Raw genomic sequence first — 22,654 nt, 5'->3', positions numbered from 1 at the left:
TCCAAAAATGAGGGAAAACAGTAACACTAAATGTAGTCTAAGAACAAGAGAAAGCAGATCATGATGTAGCAGCACACAAACATTCTAGAGCAAGATAAATTCCTCTGCATTACTAAACATGTAGCTGGAACACTGTAATGAGATCCATCAGGAAAAACACAACAAGAGAACACAGCAGAGAACTCCAATAGATAACAAAAACCTGCATCATTTAGATTTAGCATTTTAGAATATCTGCAAGCCATAAGAGTATCAAGAAATTGGCTATCTTTTCTTAGTTCATTACTAAGGTGAATCCATTTCCTCTAGTAGATTTAGTTATTAAGAAGTCCACATGTCAGATTAACTATGAAAAGTTATCCAGGGTATTTTTTTAAAACAAGTTCACTTAAAAGCAGACTTTTTTTTTAAGTAGTATGCAATAAATTTGAGAAAGACACTTCCAGCACAAGATACTTACTTTTTGTTCAGCCCTTAAGTTATTATATGGAATTGTTACAAGTCAACAGTAGGTGGTTTATAAAATGTAATTTTATTTAATGTTACTTTGCTGTTACAGAGGGCATAACATTTTCACAAGGCTTTTTTGGGACTACAATCAATGATTAGCAACACACAATAGTGGTCCAAACTCTCTAACAATCACTGGACAAACTTGACACCTTCTCACATGTGCACAAACCTGCATGGAAAAGTACTAAATTTTATACTTGGACATGTGAACTTTAATTGGTTTTCCCATTCCAGTGTATTAAGAAATGACATGCACTTTAGTCTGCCAAAAAGCACTGCCTGTACTCCAGCAGTAACATGCTGCTTCTAATACATAGTAAAGTGAATACCAGAACTACAAAGGCAGGAGTGTAAGTGAACTTTTATTGGGAAGGGATATCAACTTAAACAGCAGCAACTGAAGATTAAGAGAAGCCCCTGTTTTTGAACACACAAGCTTCTGTATTACATGATATGGGAAGCAATTCAATTTGTGGTTTTCCAAACTTTAAATTCTCAACTTGATCTGGCCCAGAACTTCCATATTCCTACTGAAACAAATACACAGTAGCATGTAAAAGTCAATTATGGAAAGGAAACCCTGCAGAATAAGAAGGGAATGTGGAGAATTAAATGCTATGTGGAACACTTTTTAGTCGCAATTAACTACATTTTCATATCTTACTGAAATACAAAACACAGTCAACTGGCAGGAACTGGTTCAGATTTGTTTTTAAATACCAGGTACACTTTAGTCCGCTACATAAGTGTTTGGAAGTTACTTATGTTTATATGAAATGAAGCTATTAATACTTTTCTACAGCAGTAACCGCACACCAGGAAGGCCAGGACAAACACAAATCAAGGAATGGAGTTTTCCCAAAGCTGCAGTGTGAAAAGACTATAAATTGATTTCCATACACATGGATGGGTTTTCTTTGCTATAGGAAATCCAAGTGGAGCTATAAGGAATGGAGACGTGTAAAAAGGTTTTTTGAGAAGGAAAGGGAGAATGACGCCCCACGCGCAGTTTAGTTTTCTGCACCTTCTGCAGCATCGCATTCTTCTCCTGCACTGTCTGATGTCCATAACTAGAAAGAAAAGAAGAACAGTGTCAGCTTTCAAAAGTGCAGCTTGAATGCCAAAGAGACAACTACTGAGTGTAAGGAAATGAATTAGACTTGCCCCAAAGCACCAGTGCACTGGCACTGCACAGCCCTGGCTTCCAGCACTTGCTGGGGGAGAGGTAATGGGCACATGCCGGGCGCATGTGCCCATGCACAGGGCACAATGAGCTCTTCCCCTCAGGCAGAGCAGGCATGTTCTCAATAGCTCCACTGTGCTTGACAGTGAGCTGTGCCATCCATCCCAGCCATTCAACAGCCTCAACAGCAGCTCCACGGGCAACTTCCATTTCAAACACAGCAGTCTGCATCCTGCAAGTGTAGGTTGCCACTTTGGTTATCAAAGCTAAGGACTTCACTCTGCCAACCACAGGCACTTCTACTGAAGGACTACTGCAAAATAATAATTGTTGTCGTAATTTTAAACACAGTAATTATTCAGAGAGGATATTCCCTGAAAAACTGCCATAGTTGCGTATTTTAATACAACTTAGTTGTTCCATAAAGCAATTTTCTTAAATGGTTCATCATTATAATAACATACTCAAACAAACTGATTTTATTCTTAGTACACTAAAATTTCAGAGCTTTTGAATGAAAATCAGGACAACAAGTAAAGCAAGCTACACTGGATGTACACCAGGATAAACTTTGTTTTGAGATAGTCATCAAAAAAGTTTGAGTAAGATTCCCTGACAGCTCACAGATGACCTTTTTAAATTCCTTGTCCTATCTTATTCATTAGGTTGAGCTGAATGCCCCTTCTCCCCTCTACTAAAAAGGCCATCACACCAGGAAGAATGTGGGTGAACCAGGCTGTTATTCCACGTTACATGGTATGAAGTTGGACATCAACTTACATAACATTCAAACTAAAGTTATGGAAAGGTATCATAGGCAAACAGCCCAAGTCAGTGCTGTGCTTTGTTTGAGAGGAAAATAAGGGTTTTTTTCCATCATTCAGTCTCAGCAAACACCTGGAGAAAAGAACCAGATAATACATAAGAAAGCAACTTACTGTTAGGTTGTCTCTAAGCAACTGCATGATGAGAGTACTGTCTTTGTATGAGTCTTCGTTCAGTGTATCAAGTTCTGCAATTGCCTCATCAAACGCCTGGAATAATTAAATCATCTTTAGCCTTTCTATTAACTGATCATTAAGCAAGCAGAAGCTAAACCTATCAAAAAAGGCAGCTTAAAATAAAAAAGCAACATCAGAAGTTAATATCCTTCTCTACTTGAAATGAAACCATACTTAAGACATAATAAAAGCTTCCCATGCTGCTGAAAATTTAAGTCACATTGTAAATACAGCCTGCTTGTACTCCTTCAATCCCACTAACAATATGAGCTAGGAAATCAGAAACTTTAAATATGATCACTTCATTCACAAAATCTAGGAAGTAATAATTCATACACTTTTAAGCATAAACTCTCTTCTACTTTCCCTGCAGGCATACTGGAAAAAAAAAGTGACTTACTGTCTTTGCCAGTGTGCAGGCAAGCTCAGGATTGTTGAGAATCTCATAATAAAATACAGAGAAGTTAAGAGCTAGACCCAGGCGAATTGGATGTGTTGGCTGCATCTCCTTCTTGCTGATATCAAATGCCTCCTGATAAGCTCCCTGTGAGTTTTCTATTGTTTCTGTAAGAGAATGACAAAGTGCTTTTGCATTCATTTAAATTTTTTAAAGCTATTCCTACCTAGACCATTCCATTAGTAGGAGACTCTACAGTGCTGTACACAAACCTGTTCTTAGGAAAACAGTGCACTTACTTTAATCAAATGATTGTACTCCCATCTTAAGTACAGCTGCCACACTGACAAAGCACAGGGAACAAACTAAGCTACTACAGAGCAAAGGCATTCAAGAGATATAAACACACAGAACTTGGTAAACACAAACATCCAAGACTACTTCAGTCTTCAGTGGCCTTTGATAATTTTGAGGGGGCAGGGGAAGTATTTATGCATTACTTTTTCTACAGAACTCTTACTTCATTCCTTTCTCAGGATGGACATGTTCGTGGGAGTTATGTGTGCAGAGTAAACAAGGCTCAATTCCTTGAGGAAGTTTGGAAGGCATGTACAGCATGTTCCTGAAAAATTGAAGGTTTGCCTCCAAAATCTGCGTGTGGACAGGTCAAGATAAAAAGCCCCAGTGTTGTGCCCAAAATAATTGGGATAAACACCACAGAGAAAAGAGGTTACCAGGTCAGAGTACTTCAGGAGTGCTACCTATAATCCATTCCAGATTCACTTCTGATAGACAACCAAAGGGCCAACAGCTGCCCTAAACATGCTGCAGAATGGAAGGAAACTGCAGGAAAAGAAAGGTCATTGTCAGAGCTCAATACTCTGTGAGGGAGCTAGCTAGTGCTGGCACTGCTCCAGCAAATGCTGGTAAAAAAGAACTTGATAAGTAAAATATAATAAGTACTGAAAAGAGTCAAGACAGATTTGGATTTGCAATATTTACACAGTAATGAGTGCTAAAGGACTATCCATTTGTTGAGAACAGGTGAAAGAAGGCAAAAAGCTATCAAATCCAGGAGATAAATTAGCTCATAAGTACATAAAATATATTTGAAGCTGAGAAAATAAACAGATGTTTTGACATGGAACATCAGAAAAGCTTAAAGTCTTGAACTTCGCAAGAAGCACAGAATTCCGTATGGTGATACATATAAACTGTAACTTCAGAGCTAAAGCCCAGGAGGATCTGCTAACAAGGCTGTATCAATCAATTTCTCTTGCACTGTATCCCCTATCAGCATGTGTGGCATTTAACTGCGGTCATTTCAGCAAACAGGAGCTGGTATTTCTATGCTTGGACAAGCCCAGATTTGTAGCTGTTCCTTGAGACAAAGTGTAAATCAGATGATCTTTGTGAAAGCCAAGGGCAAGTTTACTCTGCTACCCATGGACTTGCTGCTGCTACTTGATTCAAATTAAGGGTTAAGAATTTCTGAATGCAACACATTAATGTGAAGACTTTTCCTCCATTCTGTATGCCTTCATCTTTCAACTTGAATGCTCCTACAACAGAGGAAACTAACAAAGCCTTTACTGAGAGACAACCAGTCCCATCCTCCCACTGTGCACTGCAATCGGTTTCAGGAGGCCAACAGGGTCAGATCCTGCCCTGCCCAACCCCAGGGACAGCCAACACAGCATCCACGTGTTCCAGCAGTCCCTCTCCTTTGTGTCACAGCACTACTGCACAACTAATTTTAGTCTGTTATGTAGAAGCAGATCATTAGCTTACGCCATACCAAGAATTTTTAACATCACAACACTATCTGGGCACCTTGCAAGACAGTTTTAATAATTAATTCAATACATCTGCTCAATACAGAGTTAAAATCTTCCCCAGAAGAGGTTCCTGAGGTACTTACAACTACCTATGCACCTGCTCTAACTCCTAGGAAAGGTCTACAGTCTCAACATGGCCAGTATCAAGTGGCAGTTTCCAGGCCTTTCCTGCTGAATCCAAAAGGGCAAAATAAAATTCCCATTAAAATCAATCATTTTACAGTACAGCTTTTTTGCTAGAGTATCAACCTAGTAATTTTGTGACTTCTTTATAAATGTAGGTGACTACAATGAAGTCTGCTTCACAATGAAATGGCTAAAATTTAAAAACCAACAGGACTCTACCATGGAGTACAAAATGTTAGAGATATTTGTTTACGCTCCCCAACTAACTTCATTTCAGTAAAGAATTACAAACAAGCAACATTAAATATATTACCATACCTTCACCTACATCGTTTTCCAGAAGATTTGAATAAGCATTATGGAAAAACTATTCAGGAATTTAGGGTAGATGACAGGAACACCAGCTAAAATTCCCCAGCATACTCAAGGTCTAGTCAGAATTTTGTTCTCTAGCTATATGAAAACTGGAGATTTCTGACTGAAACACAGCTAACTCGTGTGAATTTGGACTCTGTATTTCATTTCCTGGCCCCTCACCCATGGACCAGCGCTGTGAAAGACCCAAGGTACTTACGTTTTCTGTCATCACCACAGGCAACCTCAGCAAGGTATCGGAAGTAGTCTCCCTTCATCTTCAGGTAGAATACCTTGCTCTCTGGATTAGTTGCATTAGCTATTAAATATTTGTCCAAGAGCTCCTGAAACAACAACAAAGCACACATTAATATATTACAAACACCACTGCAACTAAGTTCAATCTACTTCTCTCCCAGAAGTTTGGATGGACTCAAATGTTTGCTACGAGGCTAAACAGAGTTCTAAGACATTTTAGATAGATGCACACTTACTCCAACAAACTGAGTATAGGTACAAAACAGAGACTGCATTAAGATGAACAGACAACTGGCCACTCAGACTGCAAGTAACAAGGAAAGGAAACTGATGTACCGTTTCAGGACCAGAAAAGTTTAGTTTCGGGATATATACACTTCTCATTTCAAATACACTGCAGATGAGTAAGCTTTTACTGGAAAAGCAAAACACAATGCAGAAAGTTTCAAAGCTACTTTTTTTTCATCAATTCTGTTTATTAGACTTGTGATAAGGAATCTCCAGCCCACCTACTACAGGGAGTCAAGGATTCAAACCCATTCAGTTGGCAGCCAACCTCACCAAACAGCACCAGCTCTTCATAAGGCTCCAAAGGAACACCTGGCTCCAACACAGCAGGGAGGCATCCTTCATATCCTTCTTGCTGGTCCCAGAATGGGAAGGGCTATACAGTGCTCTCCAGCACACCCTGAGCTGCAGTAAACATCACCTCTTGTTCACAGCTCCCCTACCTGATACAAGAAGGACAAGGAAAGCTTTGCAAGCCTCCAGCAAGAGAAGGTAAGTCTCTCTCCAAGGCTGCAAGTCATCCTAAGACAGGGGTGAAAAAAGGAGAGAAGAGGTACAGGACTTTTCCCTAGAGAACAGGGTAGTTCAGAGAACTGACAAGCAGCAGAGCAGCTTCTGGCTGACCTTGCCCCTGAACTCCAGAGATTTTACCCAACTCATTACTACAACCACCCAGGTTCTCCAGAGTTGACAAAAGATGCAAATGAGTTCAGATACACTCAAGGAAGCCCTGCAATACTCAGAGAAAACTTCACAGTAGGAATGTAAATGATAAAGATCTGCATTTACTTGATTGGAAAGTAAACAGGTCAAAAAAGGAGCAAAAGTTTCCACAAAGCTCGCAGCTGGCTAGTTAAGATTTTTGTTACAGAAACACGTATTCAAATTCATGAAGCAGCTACAAAGGAAATATTCAAGGAACTGTTAGCTTCTGCACAAAAATCCTTAGCACTTTAATTGGCTACTAGAGCACTATAATCAAAACAAGCTAATTTTAGACACAAACTTACTCCCTATGCACACCACCATACCATTATTACTTCCTTTAATGATCAACAGAAGCAGAGCAGTCCAGTTTTACTCATGTTTACTCATTCCAAGTGCACTTGAGGTTTTGGCAACTATTTTAAACTGACACTTGTAGTACGGTACTTCCAATTGGGTTAAAAACCATTTTTGCATTCAAACTGTAAGTGTCCCACAGATATAACACTGCAGTGCCAGACAAGCTCCCTCAGAGATCCCCACCAAGGCAGTAAGGAAAGTACAGAGTCATACTTGCCCTTGATACAATCCTAGAGAAAACAGCAGAAGGTAAAATGATACCAAGCCTGACATACCCCTGCACCTACCAAATCAAAGACAGACATTTTTAGGAGTTTCTGTAAGGCTATAAAACCATTGCCAAAGCCTAGACACTGGCTATTTGGCAAAGGTATAAGTGAGGAATCTGTGTAATAGTTTAACACACTCAAGTATGCAGGGGCTTGAGCAAACATATAGAACAGTACAGCTCACTGGTGTTATGGAAAAAAGCAGCAAAACCTTAGGTCTGTTTCAAAACAAGAGTTAAAAGGTAGTAGGCAGATGGGTAATACAACACCATAGTAATACTGTTATTGTGCATGAATCATTCCATATTAGAATGAGTTATTCCCACTCTACAGATTTCTGCAAAGGAAAAAAAACTTCACATTTTGACTTGATGTTTTCCTGTAGCTTTTCTCCTTTGACAATGTCCACGTCAGCCATAAAAGTGCAAGACTACACCAATCAGTTTCAGAGTCTCAGAGACAACAATGTGGTAACCTCAAGTCTAACATTTGAGTTTGGTTTTCCAAGAAACTGCCCAGAATGATGAAACATGACAAATAATACACCTATGGTTTAGCATAAATCCATGATGTTTGAAGAGTAACCACCAGCCTCTAAAAGCCATCCTACAGTTGGGACTGCCTTAAGTAGCAGAGATGTGATCTATCCATGTGCTCAGATTAACTGTGCCACAGTCTAAGGAGCACTGACCGGGCAAGCAGTGAAGATATTATATGGCATTTTAAACTAGGCATTTCACAAAATTGATTCAGCTTTCAAATACTGAAATAAAACTTTCAAGATATTACAACTATATCAACAAGTCATTTTTCTTTTATGCTTTCCAAAACACAGAAATTTACTGTATACTTAGCACACAAAAAGTATTATCCATTTTTTTACAAAACTCTGTCTTTGGAGGCAGCTCTACCTCTAGAGCTGATCTGGCTTGGTTATGACTGAAAAATACTTAACCCCTGGAATTTAGTGCACACTAAAGAATGTGTGCAGGAAAGCTTTAGCATGGCAAAATTAAGCCAAATCTGAAAGCTACATTCCCTAGAGCATCAGTGCCCACTTTTTCCTTCCCCCAGATGGGGTAGGCCACACACTTTTTCTGGGAATACGAAAGGATTTTGCTGTGGCAGCCCTACCACAAGCAAGCAGCACAGTGGCCTGTGTGTCAGTGCATCCTTAAAATGCTGCCTTCATTACACAGATCTGATAACCAGTGGCTCTGTCCAATCTTCTGAGAAACTTAGAGAAAAAAATGATGCTGAGAATGAGCTGCAGTTTTTTAGACAGCAAAGAGTGGGTTATTTCCTAGGCACTTCTCAGGTGGAGAAGCTGAGTAGCCCAGCAGCTCCCACTCCCAGTTCATCTTGAGGGCCTACTAATCCTTACATGACACAAATCAGGAAGAGACCTGTGCCTTTTCCTTCAGCTAGGGTGGAACATTTTCATTCTGGACTTTACATATTCAGTTTTGTTTTTTTAATAGCCTTAAATGGAACCAGATCTCATTTATGAATCACATAGGTTAGAACAGAATCCAAACAGACTTTGAGTGAAGCTATTTATCAGGCCAGATGTTAATCTTTCAAATCAATAATTTATTTGGTGTATTTTGTGAGCCATTCATCTCAGGATATCATCATCATTTCTGGTAAGGCATCTTACAACCCCTTTTCAGAGACAAAATGTTGGTGGGGTAGTGAGAGCAGACAGCACAGTAAGCCAAATTATTTGTTTTACACTGCTGTGAGTCAGTAATAGCCAGGAAAACTCTCATCTTTCCCCACTTGGACTTTTTTACCTTTCCAGCAGACAGAAATTAGACAGGAATCCTTATTTTAAACATCAGTTGATATTAAATAAAATGACTACAGGCAGGCAAAGCAATAAAGCAGACCACAGAGAGCATCGAAGTTTTTGTGATTTTACCTAGGCAGACACAAGCACTGACAGAGGCATGATTCTGGGATGAAGTAAGGCAATAGAGTAGACTGCCATCCATGCTCACACACAGTGAATGTGCCCATCCCTTTAATGTATTAAAATACAGCTGCTACCATCACTTAAGAACGGCAGCTCTTCCCATCACCTTCTAAACCAAATCTTGAAAAACCAGCAATTGTGTGCTCTGCAACAGGAAACATGCCTCAGAAGCTGCATGAAAGCCACACAATGTTCGAGCCGCTGATCTGCCCTGATGGTGGGTGACTCTCAGAACCAGGAGCTATATGAAGATGCAGGAATCAAAGCTCTATCCTCAGACCAAACCCTTTGTGTCCCACTACAGTTGCACTACAATAGGTTTGCAGTGTGACAGTCTGTGGTTGGTAGCTACTGCTTCCCCCAACACTGCCATATTATGCTCAAGTGGTGTGCTGGTCCTCCTAGAGTGTGATAAGATTTCCCACTCTACTTCTCCTAAGTGTTGCTCATCCATCTCAGTTTATCTCTACCTTCACAGTGTGCTAACACTCTTGTCATCCTAACAGCATGATATTCTCATATATGATATTCTTTTCCCCTCCTATAAAAGGAAAGCTTATACTATAAGCTTTATAAAAGGAAAGCTTCTACTATAGAGATGCCAGCAACAAAGGGCTAATGCTCCCTGGAACAGGTCTGCAGCTGCCTGAAGAAGCCATGGGGAGCAGGCTGGGAGCCTGGCAGCTAAATACTTCTTCCCCTAAAAGCTGAATTTTTTTTCTTCCTCTCTCCATTGGCAAACATATTCCTCTACATGTAAGTGAAACTTACATTTCAATTGCCTTTTTGGATCCTTCTCCATTCTACTCTTGTTCTTTACCAGCTACGGAAGTATCCTCTCAGTCCCTTTTCCCTTCTGTTTGAGTAGGCTCAAGGGTTGAACATGTGGTGCTCACTGACCACTGCAATTAACCTGAGCCAGAAATACTGAGTCAGTATATCTGCTCTCATCACTTCCCCATTTTTACAGCTTTATGAAAAGCAAGCCCTGAAGGAATGTCAGCCATACCTTTACCTGAAGGTATGTCTGACACAGATGAAGCAGCTCCCTGAAGACAGAGCTCCTTAATAATTATTTGTGGTGTGTGCATCCAGCCAACCTCTCCTTACAATACACTGGCACACCTCCCCTGCAATTCATGTTCCAGTTCCACTCCACATATGCTTTCTGTTATCTCTTTTCAGGGCAGCACCTCCTTGAAAAAGCTGACATCATAACAGAAAGTCCCACCACTCTCTTCCCACCTAAGCCTATTTTAAACGGCAAGACTGATTGAAACATTAAGTTCAACCATAGTGTACAAAAAATACTTTCTATACAGTTTAACTACAGGTTAGGTTCAAGTGGCAGAAAAATACTGCTGCTATCTGGTCTGTGCTGCTCTGTCTTCCCACATACCCAGCTATAAAAAATCTCAACAGTAAAGATGAATTTGGAAAAAAACCCATCTTGCATACCCAACTGAACTTTTAGCTTCCTTCAGCAGTTGTGCCATTTAGAAGTGGACTTCAGTAAGACTAGTAAGTATATGAGTGTAAGTCTCCTGACATATTCCAATACCACTAGCTAGTGGGCATATCCTTCACACTCAACCATTCAATACCAGAGGATAAATGCGAACCAGGTCAGCTCCAGAGATTATCTACTCATCACAACTAGTTTCAGGCCAAATTTCAAAGCACATTAAAGACAGCATGTGCCTAGGTACGGACAGAAGTTCTCAACATGGTAAACTCAAGTAACTCAAAACATTTATAATGTCACCATTACTCACATGTCAACACCTATGACATGTTTGAGTCACATCACCAGCACCAAGTTATTTAATGTTTTGCTATTAAAAGACAGATCTACACTGTCATTTGCATTTCTCACTGAGTATAGTTTATCATCAATTTTGTTCCACTAAAAGGGAAAAAAGTCAATGTAAAAGCAACCATCAGAAACAGCAATGCTCTCCAAAAGTTAAGCTGCTGCATGGTATTTACCAAGGAGGAGTGTGTCAATGCTCTAGACAGCTGGCACAGAATTTTCTGAATGAAGTCTATGTTGGATAAAGTTTGATTTTTCAAGTCAGACTGTTTCAGCAATACCTTTGAGCCTTAAGCCCATATATCTTCAAGATGTTTAAAATACCTTATTTCAGCACCATCTCCATCTTCTGGGAATGTAATTTTAAAGGCTATTTTTAAAAGTGATCATCCTAACAGTTTGTGTGAAGTAACTGGCATTTGCAGGTTTTAGTAATTTAAAACAATGTCCTTCACCTGGCTTGAACTCATATGACACAAAAAGCATCTAGAGAAAAAACAAAATCCCACAGTAGTAATTTTTTGACAGAAGAACAAACTAATAAATATCAATGCTTATAATATCAGAAGAATTATATTCCTCCTCACTGCATAATGGAAAAAGTTCAATTATATGGAAAAAAAAAAAGAAGAAAAAGAATAAAGAACCCAAGTTGAACTTCTGCTCAGCAGGTCTTCACCGTCCAAGTGTTCTCAGACCTGCCGGCAGAGAAGGTGTCGTCATTCCACAGAGTACCAATTTTTCACAGGTTTTACAGGAACTAGACTGAGTTTTATTGCTGTTTCCTAGATGTTTCTTTGTTTTCTGAACTGACACTGAATGTTCTCTATTTTGAGCTTTAAGCACTTTTGGGTTGTTTTGTTGATTAAAGAGTACAGCTGCCAGGAGAACAGATGTTACCGGGGTAACAGCAAGTAACCGATTACTTAATGTTGTACCATACACTAATTGGCCACCCCAGAGAACCAAAAAGTTACATGCAAGTGTAGAAACAGTTTCAAAATAAACCTATTTTGAGACAAGGTTCCTAAAAATAATTCACAAGGCAGAGAGAGCATGTCAACACTTCTAGCAAGTTAACTCACCACCCTGAAACATGGATTCAACATCAGAGTCCCATCTAGATAAGCAGCCTGCATCTCACAGGAACACCATGAGTGTATGAGGCTACATAAATTCAGGGCTGCAGTACGCAAAATATTTCGAAAAATTATTCAGTCTCAAGTATTTCTGATGGTTCATCCAGACCCAATATGAAGAAAAAAAAAAACCCACCAAAAACTAGAAGCAGTATAGACAGAAATGGTTTCCACCCCAGCTGCAGTCAAAAAGCAATGCTAAAGTTGGCAAGGCAGCTCAGACCAACATAATCACCTAATATAACTTAAATGTGAATTTAAACACATCAAATATTCCAAAGTCTCTGACAGCAGAGATGACTGGTGTGGGCTCAGACCTTTCAATAGGGCTTCTACTCACAAATGACTGCCTGTTTTAATCGTCTAGCAGAGTAATATTTAAGACTTCTTGACTATTTTAGGTAAAATCAGTCATTCCAAAGTCCACAGTATGACTCACTGAAACCTATGTTTTTTAACGTTCAGCGGGTGTTTTCTTGACAGGAAAGGGAGAGTCCCCTGGCGCAACAGTAAGATCACTTTACTTTCAACAGTGTAATTCAGCGGAACCGAGTTCTTCATCCTTCAGGATTCAAGCTCGATGCATCAACTCCTTTTGGGAGAACGTTAAGTGATTTTCATACAGACCTCTCCAGACTAACAGTGTTTCAGTTTATGTATTGAGGAAAATATGTGTGCACCTTTCCAGTAATGGCATGGCCTAAAGATGACCTGACAAAGCACTACTGAAAGCAGTGACAAATGTACCTGACATGAAAATGGAGAGAGTGATCTAATTAATCTTTTCCATTTAGTTCCATGTCTTTGTCTATACAGTTTTAAGAACTGGCAGCCAATACTTAAGACTGGCCCTGAATGAAGTATCTGGAATCTCACTTAACAAATGCACTGGAAGCCTGAGCTACAGCACGTCTGCCCATACTACTCTCCCACCTGAGGCTGAGATTAATTTAATCTACAATTTACACTCACTGCTTATACATCTCTCCTCAAGTTAGGAAGTTCTGTGGCCCCCAGAAGTATGTAAGCCAGGAACTACAAGTGTATGGAAATGCAAGTTCTCCTTTCTATAGATGTTCAGACAAAATGAACAACCAAGTGAAAGTCAGAGAATTATTTAAGTTTTTATGGAAGAGCCTAAAGTTTTCCAGTTCCCCCCCATCTAATGTAGAAAGGAGTATTAAAAATAAAAAGGTCATTACTCTTTTCAAAAATTATAACTTTTGGATGAATTAATGGCCATACAACACAGCCAAAAGCTTTCAAGAAAAATTTCTTGGTATCTGACATATTTATTTCAAATTGATTCTAACATTCTTCTGTGACTGCATTTTACATATTTCTAATTCCTCAAAATACTTCCATGCGCTCTTCTCCTCTAAGCAAACGCACATTTTAGACACCAAATCCTTCCCTTCAGAATCCTGGCCATCAAAAGCTTATTTCAGCATCCATTCATGACATTGGATAATATGATGGAATTAAACTAAAAACTCTGAATTTTCATTTAAAAATACTTCTATGCTCTGCAGCTACAGAAGCCCAAAGATAAGATTAAATGACTGGCCAAAATATATCTAGAGTAACAGCACTCAAGAGGAACAACAGCACACAGGAGTTATATGGTCTTAAGGTACATTGCCCTAATGCAAAGAACTAATTTTGACTTGCTTTAGTTCTCGTCTCTCTTTGGGAGCTCTTGATCAGAGGCTTGGGACCACAAACTCAAAATGGTAACACAACAGATGCACTTTATTCCCATTGCATAGTGTAGCTTGGAAGAGCCTTTTGCATCATCCAACTTTATCTTGAAGGAAAGCCAGCAATATATTATTTTACTTAGTCTATTGGGACTGTGATTGAGAGTGTGCCAGTAATTTGTTATTCCCCAAATGAGACAACCTACACAACAATGAACTCTAACCTTAGGTCAGAAAAACTCAAGTCAACATTTCAGATAACCTGGTTACAACAACATCTCACAGAAAGTGAGCCATGTCTTTTTGCTAAGGCCCTGTTACCTACTTTTATTAAAAACAATTTCTGCTTACAAGAATATTGCAAAATATATTTGACTTCAGAACAAAACTTCCTGAAGAAGTTTTATCCAGGAATGATGTGGCTGTCAGTCAGATAAGAATATATATAGTGTATTTAGAAAAACTTTTATTAAAGCAAATGCAAATTCTTCTGTTTTTAGAGCTGAACACTACTCATATCAGGCTACTTCAGTGAATGGATCATTTAAATTAAAGGAGAGAATAAAGAGTAATAGAGCAAATAACAAACCTTTATCAATATTAGGAACTGGTAAATTAAATCCTTGATTACTTTAACAAATTTAGAGAAAGGTACAAGCAAAATCATAGCTAATTCAGGACTTCCAGCTCTTAGATATTGACATCTGATATTTTGGTGGGGGCACAGACTACAAGATGTCAAACTCAGCACTCAAATTGTTTGGCTGCCTCTCCTAAGTGCCTAGCTCACACAAACTGGGCAGTGTTATATATTCAGATATACAGGATGGATGAGCAAATGACAAGCTTACAAATCAGCAATATGCAGAGCTGAAGTGTTCTTATGTTGGTTCCAGGTTCCTGGGATGCAGAAAGGATGAGGAGGAACTTGTAAACATCCCTCCAATAAACTTGGTGGAGCTATACTGAGTATCACAAATGCAGTGCTCAAGAACAGTTATTACTTACCTTACCTGTTTGTGACAAAATTGGCTTCAAGTTTATTGGCAGTAAGAAAGCACCTGGCCCCTCATTCTCAAAGGCCAAGAGCATAAAGGTAAATATGAAAACATTGGTTAATCAAGCGTGCACCTTCACCTAACAATTTACCAAGTACACCCATGCACTTTTACCAGCCCTTCCTCTGCTGTTTTCCTCACTACCTTCCTCTGAAAGTCAGGCATCCCCCATTACTGAAACCAGAATACCAAGCTGCAGTGCCTGTACAAAAACTGGTAAAACCTACTCCTTTAATACTGTGCTAAACAACCCCAATTTGTGTCATGATAAAGAAATCAAGTGTAATAACCTTCAAACTCAAGTGAGTTCTTTCCCCATCAAGTTCTCTCTCTCACATACAGCCTTCTGTGTTTTTCTTCAAAAAGGCACCTCATCACATTTGTATCCAAGGTAGTGGAAGTGCCTGTGAGACAACTGTCTAGCAGGTAAGCATGACAGTGATTTACAAAATCTGTTAAAAGCTTCACTGCATTAGCAGAAAACCAGAATTTTTTGCTTTGTTGTCCAGCTTGATCTAGTGAGCACATCCTACTTTCTCAAGGCCACCAAAGCAATAAATGTCCTCCAAGAAATTAAGTAATTCTAGACAGCATTCAGCTATAAGGGGAGGGGGCAGCAACTAATGACTGCATGGGATGGAGGCTTCAGCTACCATCAGAATTCCTTAAACTATTCTTAGCTGGACTCTCTAACAATTCACAGTCTGTCCAAGAACCTTGGTGCACTCCAGGCTTTGTTTCTGCAAGAATCAGTCACTTTTCAGAAATGATTAAGCTTTCTTTGCAAAAGAGTGAGGACTCAAGCAGCAGATTCTATTGAAAGATGACAGAGAAGGTAAAACTATGAATAAGTCAAGTTCAGATCTAAGTTTCAAGCATATTAAACTAAAAAAAAAAAAAAAAATAAGTTCCATAATTCTTACCACAAATGTGCTGATGGTTGCTAGAAGATGTACTAAGAACACAAAGGAAAAATCACCTCTCTCTCCACAAATTACTTTTCACAAAAAAAGATGATTTATTTCAAACTGTTCATTCAACTCACATTCACTCCACAGTTCGGGACTTGCCAACAAGTAACACTCCCAACCTGACTTTATGAAGTAGCCCTTCCTTTTACTCAGTCACTTTAAAATAGCAGTTTCTTTAACTTACAAAAGGTTAAATGTAATACTTGAAACACTGTCCCAACCACAACTGGGGCAACTAACTCAAGTACAAATGTAACATTAAGTGATTAGCATGCCTGACCTTCAAAATAAAACTGCATCCTACACAGTTTCCTGTATCTAACGACTGTATGTAATACCCTTGTAGTGGGTTTCACCTCTACACCACATATATTTCTGTACAAACTCTCTCTCTTCCCTGACAATAGGAACACAGAGACAAAGAATTCACAAGTTATGAAATTTTGGTAAATTGTTTACATAGCAGCATGAAGCTGACACCTACTGAATATGACAAATTTCTACATGTGCAATAAAAACCACAAAGATTTCACTTTTCTGTAGGCCAAAGGTAACAGTAGGGAATAAACAGGGCTATGGTCAAAGTTATCCATCATCAGACATCAGATATTTTACCTGATATGAGGAATCTATTTGCTACTGCAAGAAAATGCCAACTTCACTTTCAACTTGTGCTGTTGAAACAAACTGTTCTAAACATTACCTTCTAGCATGGGGATTTTTGTTCTACTCATTTTAAGTGACTAACTTTAGAACTAGATCTACAAAATGGATAATAATCAGAAGTGGACAGATTTTTTTTTTGCTTGTTTTTATTAGCTTTTATAGTTTCTTATGTATGTTAAGCAGCAGTAGGAACAACATTGCAACCTTGGGGGGTTAAGGGAGGGAGGGAGGAAGGAAGGAAGGAAGGAAAGGGGGGGCTGGCAAAAGCAACACACCAATACATGCTTTCAACAATTAACAGTGCAATCTCTCAGAAGATCAAAGCATCTCATCAGCCTTAAGACAGTAAAAATACAGACAATACACACCTATAGCTCAAAACTATTTCATTGCAGGCACTGCCACAGAGTGGCAAAAAGAATCAACAGCACAAGTAATGTGAGTGTTCTTTCATTTCTAAAAGTTCATAATGCCATCGCTCATTTCTAGAGAAACAAGCCAACACAGGCCTGACACAATACAATGTAAAAACCTTTACACAGGACACTGAAAACTGATGTTGGGAAACAACTTAAAAGCCTGAGGTATGTAACTTTTCCACATAAAATTTTAAAATAATATTTAAAAAAACACTTTAACATTTCAGCTAGAGACAGGAGACGTAACCACACCAACACACGGCTGTTTTCAAGCCCTAATGATTTTGCATCTTCATCAAGATTTAAACTGTGGGCAAATAGTTACCAAATCTTATCTCTACACACGAAGAGCTCCAACACATCAGGACCTAGAAACTGAACACATGCAAACACGCACAAAAACCCTCAAGCTGTAAATGGAGAGCGCTTCCAGGCAAGGGCTGCTGTCTTCCCTGCATTTACATTACTGCTCTCTAAAGAACAAAGGAGCCCGAATGCAATACAAGTTATGACCAAGGCTCTCAGAAAACCCACCGGTTTAATCTACTTCCCCAGAAAGGTTCCAATTCAGAAGTCAACTTTAGAAAAAAACTATTGTCACTGAACAGTGGACTGTGCATATTAGTAAGCAGACCTTATACTGTACATTTCATCTTCAAAGTTTACCACATCATTTCACAAATTATATGAAAGTTGCTACTTGCATCCACCCCTTCTACATTATCTAGTGCCCGTCTTGAAATCACTCAGGTCAAGAGAAAGCAACATGAACTTTGTGCTCAGAATATATGAATCAACATAGTGTGAACTTTATCTTGAAAAAATTTAAGTTGCCAACCTGTTTCTTTATTCAAGAAGAGAGTTTCAAGAACAGTTTTAACTATGAGTCATAAGGGATAATTCAACATTAACTCTCTACATTACCAATGAATTAGTCAATCAATACAGGGAGTTCATCAAAACCTCCTAGCGTACCTTTCAAATAAAACATTTGTGCAAGTCATTTGACAGCCATACCATTTCTCCACTAAAGAGCTATTCTCATCTGAAAGACCAGTCATAAAATTAACAGCTAAAAAGCATTCAGATCATGCCTACCTGCAAGATAGGCAGTTAAAGAATGACAGTCAAATAATCAGTAAAAGCTTTTTTTTATGTATACATCTATATACAGAACTTTTCAACGTAATTTTGAATGTTTTTATTCTAGTGGTGATTAAAATTAAGTTCGTTATCAAACCATGACCTGAAACAACGCTTACTTAACTGGCTTGCGGCATTTTTTTGCAGGAAAAAAAGTAAATACAGATTCCATGTTCCTGACATTTTAATAAAAAAAGCAGCATTTTTAATGCTAGCACAAGTATTTCTACATGAAGATTTAGAAATATGCCGCACCAGTAGTTAAAAAAAAAAAAACCTTTCAAAAAAACTGTTAGTAGTATGACTAACAGCAGTCACACTCCACCCAACACACCCACCCTTGCTAAATCCAAATACTCCAGATGACAAGCAACCTTTCCATACTACTTGCCAGCAGTTGTTACAGTTTAGCTGCCTTCCTAGAATTAAAAAAGCATCTCTGAGATTCAGCTGAAGAGATCTGAAAAAGCTACAAGCTGTTACCATAGTACTAGTACAGAAGAAATTATCATTCAAAGGAGGAGCCAAAACCATTGTGTGGCTCAGCTTTAGGAAACCCATCCTTTGTAAGGCCTGCTCGTCCTGAATTCCAACCTCTCACACACTGACTCACGGATCATAGGAGTGGTAGATGGAGGAGGAAAGGGAGGGAATCAGGAGAGAACAGAACTGCACATGGCCCTCAAAGGAAGAAAAAAAAAAGTAAGGCTTGCAGTAGATAGCCAACATCTCCTACCAAAGGAAGGGACATCTTTGCAGCAGGTCAGGACAGGACAGGAAAAGCATGCTCAGCTGCAGGTTTTGGTCTTCACTACTTCCTGCAGCCTTCCAGGCCGGAAGGCGAGAGTTGCCAACAAGTCATTGCTGAGAACAGAGAAAGACTAGAGTGCACTGAAAAATTCACCTAGCACAAGAAGAGCTTGCTTTCCCTACACTTGAGGTCTGTGCTAGCACAGCTACCAGAATACCTGCTGGCCACCATCAGAATCCCTTCAGTAGAGACACTGCGTGAAGTGGTTCACTGCCTCTCCCTATGGAAACACAAGTTCCTTGTCAAAATGGTACAACCAGTATGAGATTTTATACATCACCTTCTCCAAGGCACTCGATTTGGTAAAAGGACAAAGGGAGATTAAGAAGTCTGAAGAGTGAGCTTTACATGGAGGTCCCAAGAAGTTAGTTCTCAAGTAGGCACTGAGTAGACAAAGAAGAGTGACAAATGCTGGCACTTCAACACAGCGTTCTAGTGAAACTCTTGTCACAGAAGTAGGAATCCTACAGAAGTCTTATAATTTTCACAAAGGTGAAAGTCTTAATATCTCAATTTCAATACACCTGTAACTAGAGAAACAATTTTGCTCTTGTGGAAGGCATGGGCTCTTAAATATGTTAAGAAATTAACTGATTCATAAAGTTAATAAATATGACAATTATTTTCAAGGAAAGATAACTCACTTTGATTTAGAAAGAAAGAACAAACCTAGGTGGCAGCATACAAGGAAGCATATAGGTATTTTCAGCACAATCCAAAGAAGCATTCCCTTGTACGTGAGCCAGAATACTTAATCAAGAAGAAAATCAGTTACTTCCAAACCAGTCACCTTTAAATTCACATCTCCTAAACAAATCTAGAATAAATTTACCTCAAAATTGTTTATTTCCTTATAGACTTGCTTCCTCCTGGTCTCACATTAGCAATACTAGACACCAAAAAATAAAGGTAACTAAGAGGAGCAAATCAACCACTGAAGATGATTTGCCACAAAATTACTATTGCATTATGCACATGCAGTTTTTTCAGATACAAATCCCTGGTCATGAAGAACTGGGTCCAGCAGCCTCCATACTGCTGACACGCATCTCCGGAGCTCCCACTGCAGTGCACTACAGTTTTCCTACCAATAGCATCTGGAATTCTGCTGCTTCCACAGAAATGTACTTTTGGGTTTGATGCATGCTTAGGGTGTCATTCCAGTCTTTACACCTTAGCTTGACATTGCTCCATAATTACTGCAAACTCATCTCAAAGATACCCTGAGAAGTCAGCTTGCATCTAACAATTGCTACATGTTGCTTTCCCCCCTTCAATACAGATGTCCAAGTTTGTAAAGTCAAATTTATGTTAAAACATTCCTCAAAACGCCTCTTGAAGACCCCTTTAGAGTATTTTTCTGCATCAGGAAGTAAACAAAATGCATACATGGTTTCAATGTTTGTAGCAAGTTATTAGCTGATCTGAATAAAGGGCTTTACACATTTTCAGCTTATCTTACTAATATGTTAACTAACCACAGCACAGAGGCTAAATTCTCTGTACCTCTGCAACTACCTGGTGAAATACTGCATATGGATCGCTCCACCCAAAAACGTACCTCATAGACACTCAAAACTGTCTATCTCAAATACCTCTACACATATAGGGCCAATAGCATAGTGCAGTTGATCCTCCTCATCACGGTGACCCACGTAAGGGTTGCAGAAGTTAAGGTACTGACCTCACCTACCCCAGCACAACACTGCATGGTATGCCCCAAGCAAGTTTCCAATGCTTCCCCCAGTACAGCAGCACACTTTAACACTGCATTTTTTTACCTTAAACAAAATATAAGAAAAAACAAAGCCCCGACTTACCAGCACCGTGGTGCAGATGGACCTGAGCTCAGACTCCACCTTCTCCCGATAGTCCTTGATAAGCTGCATCTTCTTGTCACTGGTGTCTGTCTTCTGCTCGATGCTGGAGATGACCCTCCAGGCCGAGCGTCGCCCCCCCACCACGTTCTTGTAGGCCACGGAGAGCAGGTTGCGCTCCTCGTTGGACAGCTCGGCACCTTGCTCCGTTACTGCCTTCATGCAGGTGGCCATGTCATCGTAGCGCTCGGCTTGCTCAGCCAGCTTGGCTTTCTGGATCAACTCGGTCTTATCCATGGTGGCTGGCAGTGGGACAAAAGCAGCGCAGTAGCAGAAGAAGCTGGAGATGTCAAACTATCAACACGAGAATGCACCTCAAAACCTGACAGAAAGAAGACAGCAACCATGATGCCAGGATAAACACCACCGAACACGATCCTGCAGCACCCACTGTAACCCAGCAAAAAACATTACTGTGAGCCTTGCCTTCCCGTCCCCATCTCCAGGTGCTCCTCCTGGAGAGACAGACTGCAACATCCTGCGCTTCCACGCAAGGCTACGGGGACTCGCCCCAAGGGTCCACCCCTCGGGAAACCACGACCTAGAAACCCAGGCGGAGAAGTCACACTCGGTCGGCGCTATACAAGGGACGGCAGCCAGCCGCTCAAGCAGTGGAAACAGCTGTTTTTCCATCAGAAAAAAGTCATCATCCCGCTTTTCCTTCGTGCCCTACGTGAGCATATTAATATGCCCTCTGACAGGGACTCGTGGAATGATTCCTGGTTACCACCCCGCCTAGGGCCCTCGCCCAAATCCCTGCCTCCGTGCGCTACAAGCCCTGCGGGCGAGCACCGGAGGCAGGCGGGCATGAATGCCGGGACTGGCGGGAAAAAATACATAATAAAAGCAGCAAGGCGAGCTCGGCGCCGGAGAACACAGCAGGGGTTATACCCCTCCAGGACCCGCCTCCCTGGGGGCGAGCGAGGCCGGGGCCGCGAGGCCGGGGAGGGGGCCCTGGGCGCTTCTCCTCCCCGCAGCGGGGCGCGGCGAACCCGGGCCTCCCCATCGGCCCCGGCGGCCGCCGATCCGGACCTCGGCGCGGCGGGGGCCCCGCGCTGCCGGCGGGGAGCGCGGCGGCTCCCGGTACAAGGCAGCGGGTGCGGTCTCGGGCTCAGCGGCCGCGTCTCCTGGGACGGCGGGGGGCGCGGGGGCGGCCGGCGGAGTCCCCGTGGCGACGGGGCGGGAAGAGGAAGCGGCGGCGGGTGCGAAATGGCGGCGCTGGATGCACCTCCCGCTTCCCGGGGCCGCCGAGCTCTCCACGCCGCGATCACAAAATGGAGGACGCGACGGGAGGAGGCAGCGGAGCGGGGCCCATCCCGACGCCGACTGCGGCCCCGCGCTCACCTGGGTCCGCCGGGCTGTGGGGCCGGGCCGCACCCGGTCGGTGCCGCGCTCGGGGCTGTGGCGGAGAGAAAGAGCCGCTCCCGTCTCGGCCGAGCCAGCGCTGAAGGGCGTTGGCGCGCGCACCGACCCGCTGCGCGGCCCGCGCCCACGCGGCCAATCGCGGCTCGGCCTGCGCGCCCGGCCCCGCCCCCCCGCGCACCGCCGGCCAATCGGAGAGGAGCGCGCCGCCGCGGGGGCGAGCGCGGGCAGGGCGCGAGCCCGGCTGGGCCCGTGGGCTGCGGCTGGGGCCACGGGGTTTCCTCCAATGAGATCCAGGGTGGAGTGACGTCACTGTCGCCATGGTGACACCGCTACAACCCCCCAACACCCCCCCCTCCACCGTCGCCACCCTCCGCCCTCGCCGCTCCCCCCCGGCCCGGCACCCGGGACCGGGAAGGGGACCG

The 22,654-nt window shown here is 41.4% G+C and overlaps 1 protein-coding gene across 1 annotated transcript; it reads right to left on the bottom strand.

Annotated features, from left to right (window-relative positions):
* Positions 1 to 513: 513 nt before the first annotated feature.
* YWHAQ (tyrosine 3-monooxygenase/tryptophan 5-monooxygenase activation protein theta) lies at positions 514 to 22,365 on the bottom strand. Its single transcript, XM_068183478.1, has 6 exons — positions 22,212 to 22,365; positions 20,811 to 21,189; positions 5,633 to 5,756; positions 3,098 to 3,261; positions 2,635 to 2,730; positions 514 to 1,583 (listed from the first exon to the last, which is right to left on the bottom strand). The coding sequence occupies exons 2-6, from the start codon at positions 21,102 to 21,104 to the stop codon at positions 1,524 to 1,526; spliced, it is 738 nt and encodes a 245-aa protein (XP_068039579.1). The 5' UTR covers positions 21,105 to 21,189; positions 22,212 to 22,365; the 3' UTR covers positions 514 to 1,523.
* Between the last annotated feature and the right edge of the window lie 289 nt (positions 22,366 to 22,654).

Source organism: Anomalospiza imberbis, chromosome 3, assembly GCF_031753505.1.
Source record: "Anomalospiza imberbis isolate Cuckoo-Finch-1a 21T00152 chromosome 3, ASM3175350v1, whole genome shotgun sequence".
Taxonomy (NCBI): domain Eukaryota; kingdom Metazoa; phylum Chordata; class Aves; order Passeriformes; family Viduidae; genus Anomalospiza; species Anomalospiza imberbis.
Note: the sequence above shows the minus strand (reverse complement) of the source record. Positions and strands in the feature narration are given on the sequence as shown.

Bases quoted from the DNA above. Each gene is read 5' to 3' on its own strand.
- YWHAQ (XM_068183478.1), bottom strand. From the start codon at position 21,104: ATGGATAAGACCGAGTTGATCCAGAAAGCCAAGCTGGCTGAGCAAGCC. The intron at 5,757-20,810 runs GTAAGTCGGGGC...TTGTTGTTTCAG, and splicing joins CCATCTGCACCACGGTGCTG to GAGCTCTTGGACAAATATTT. The intron at 3,262-5,632 runs GTAAGTACCTTG...ATTCTCTTACAG, and splicing joins CTGTGGTGATGACAGAAAAC to AAACAATAGAAAACTCACAG.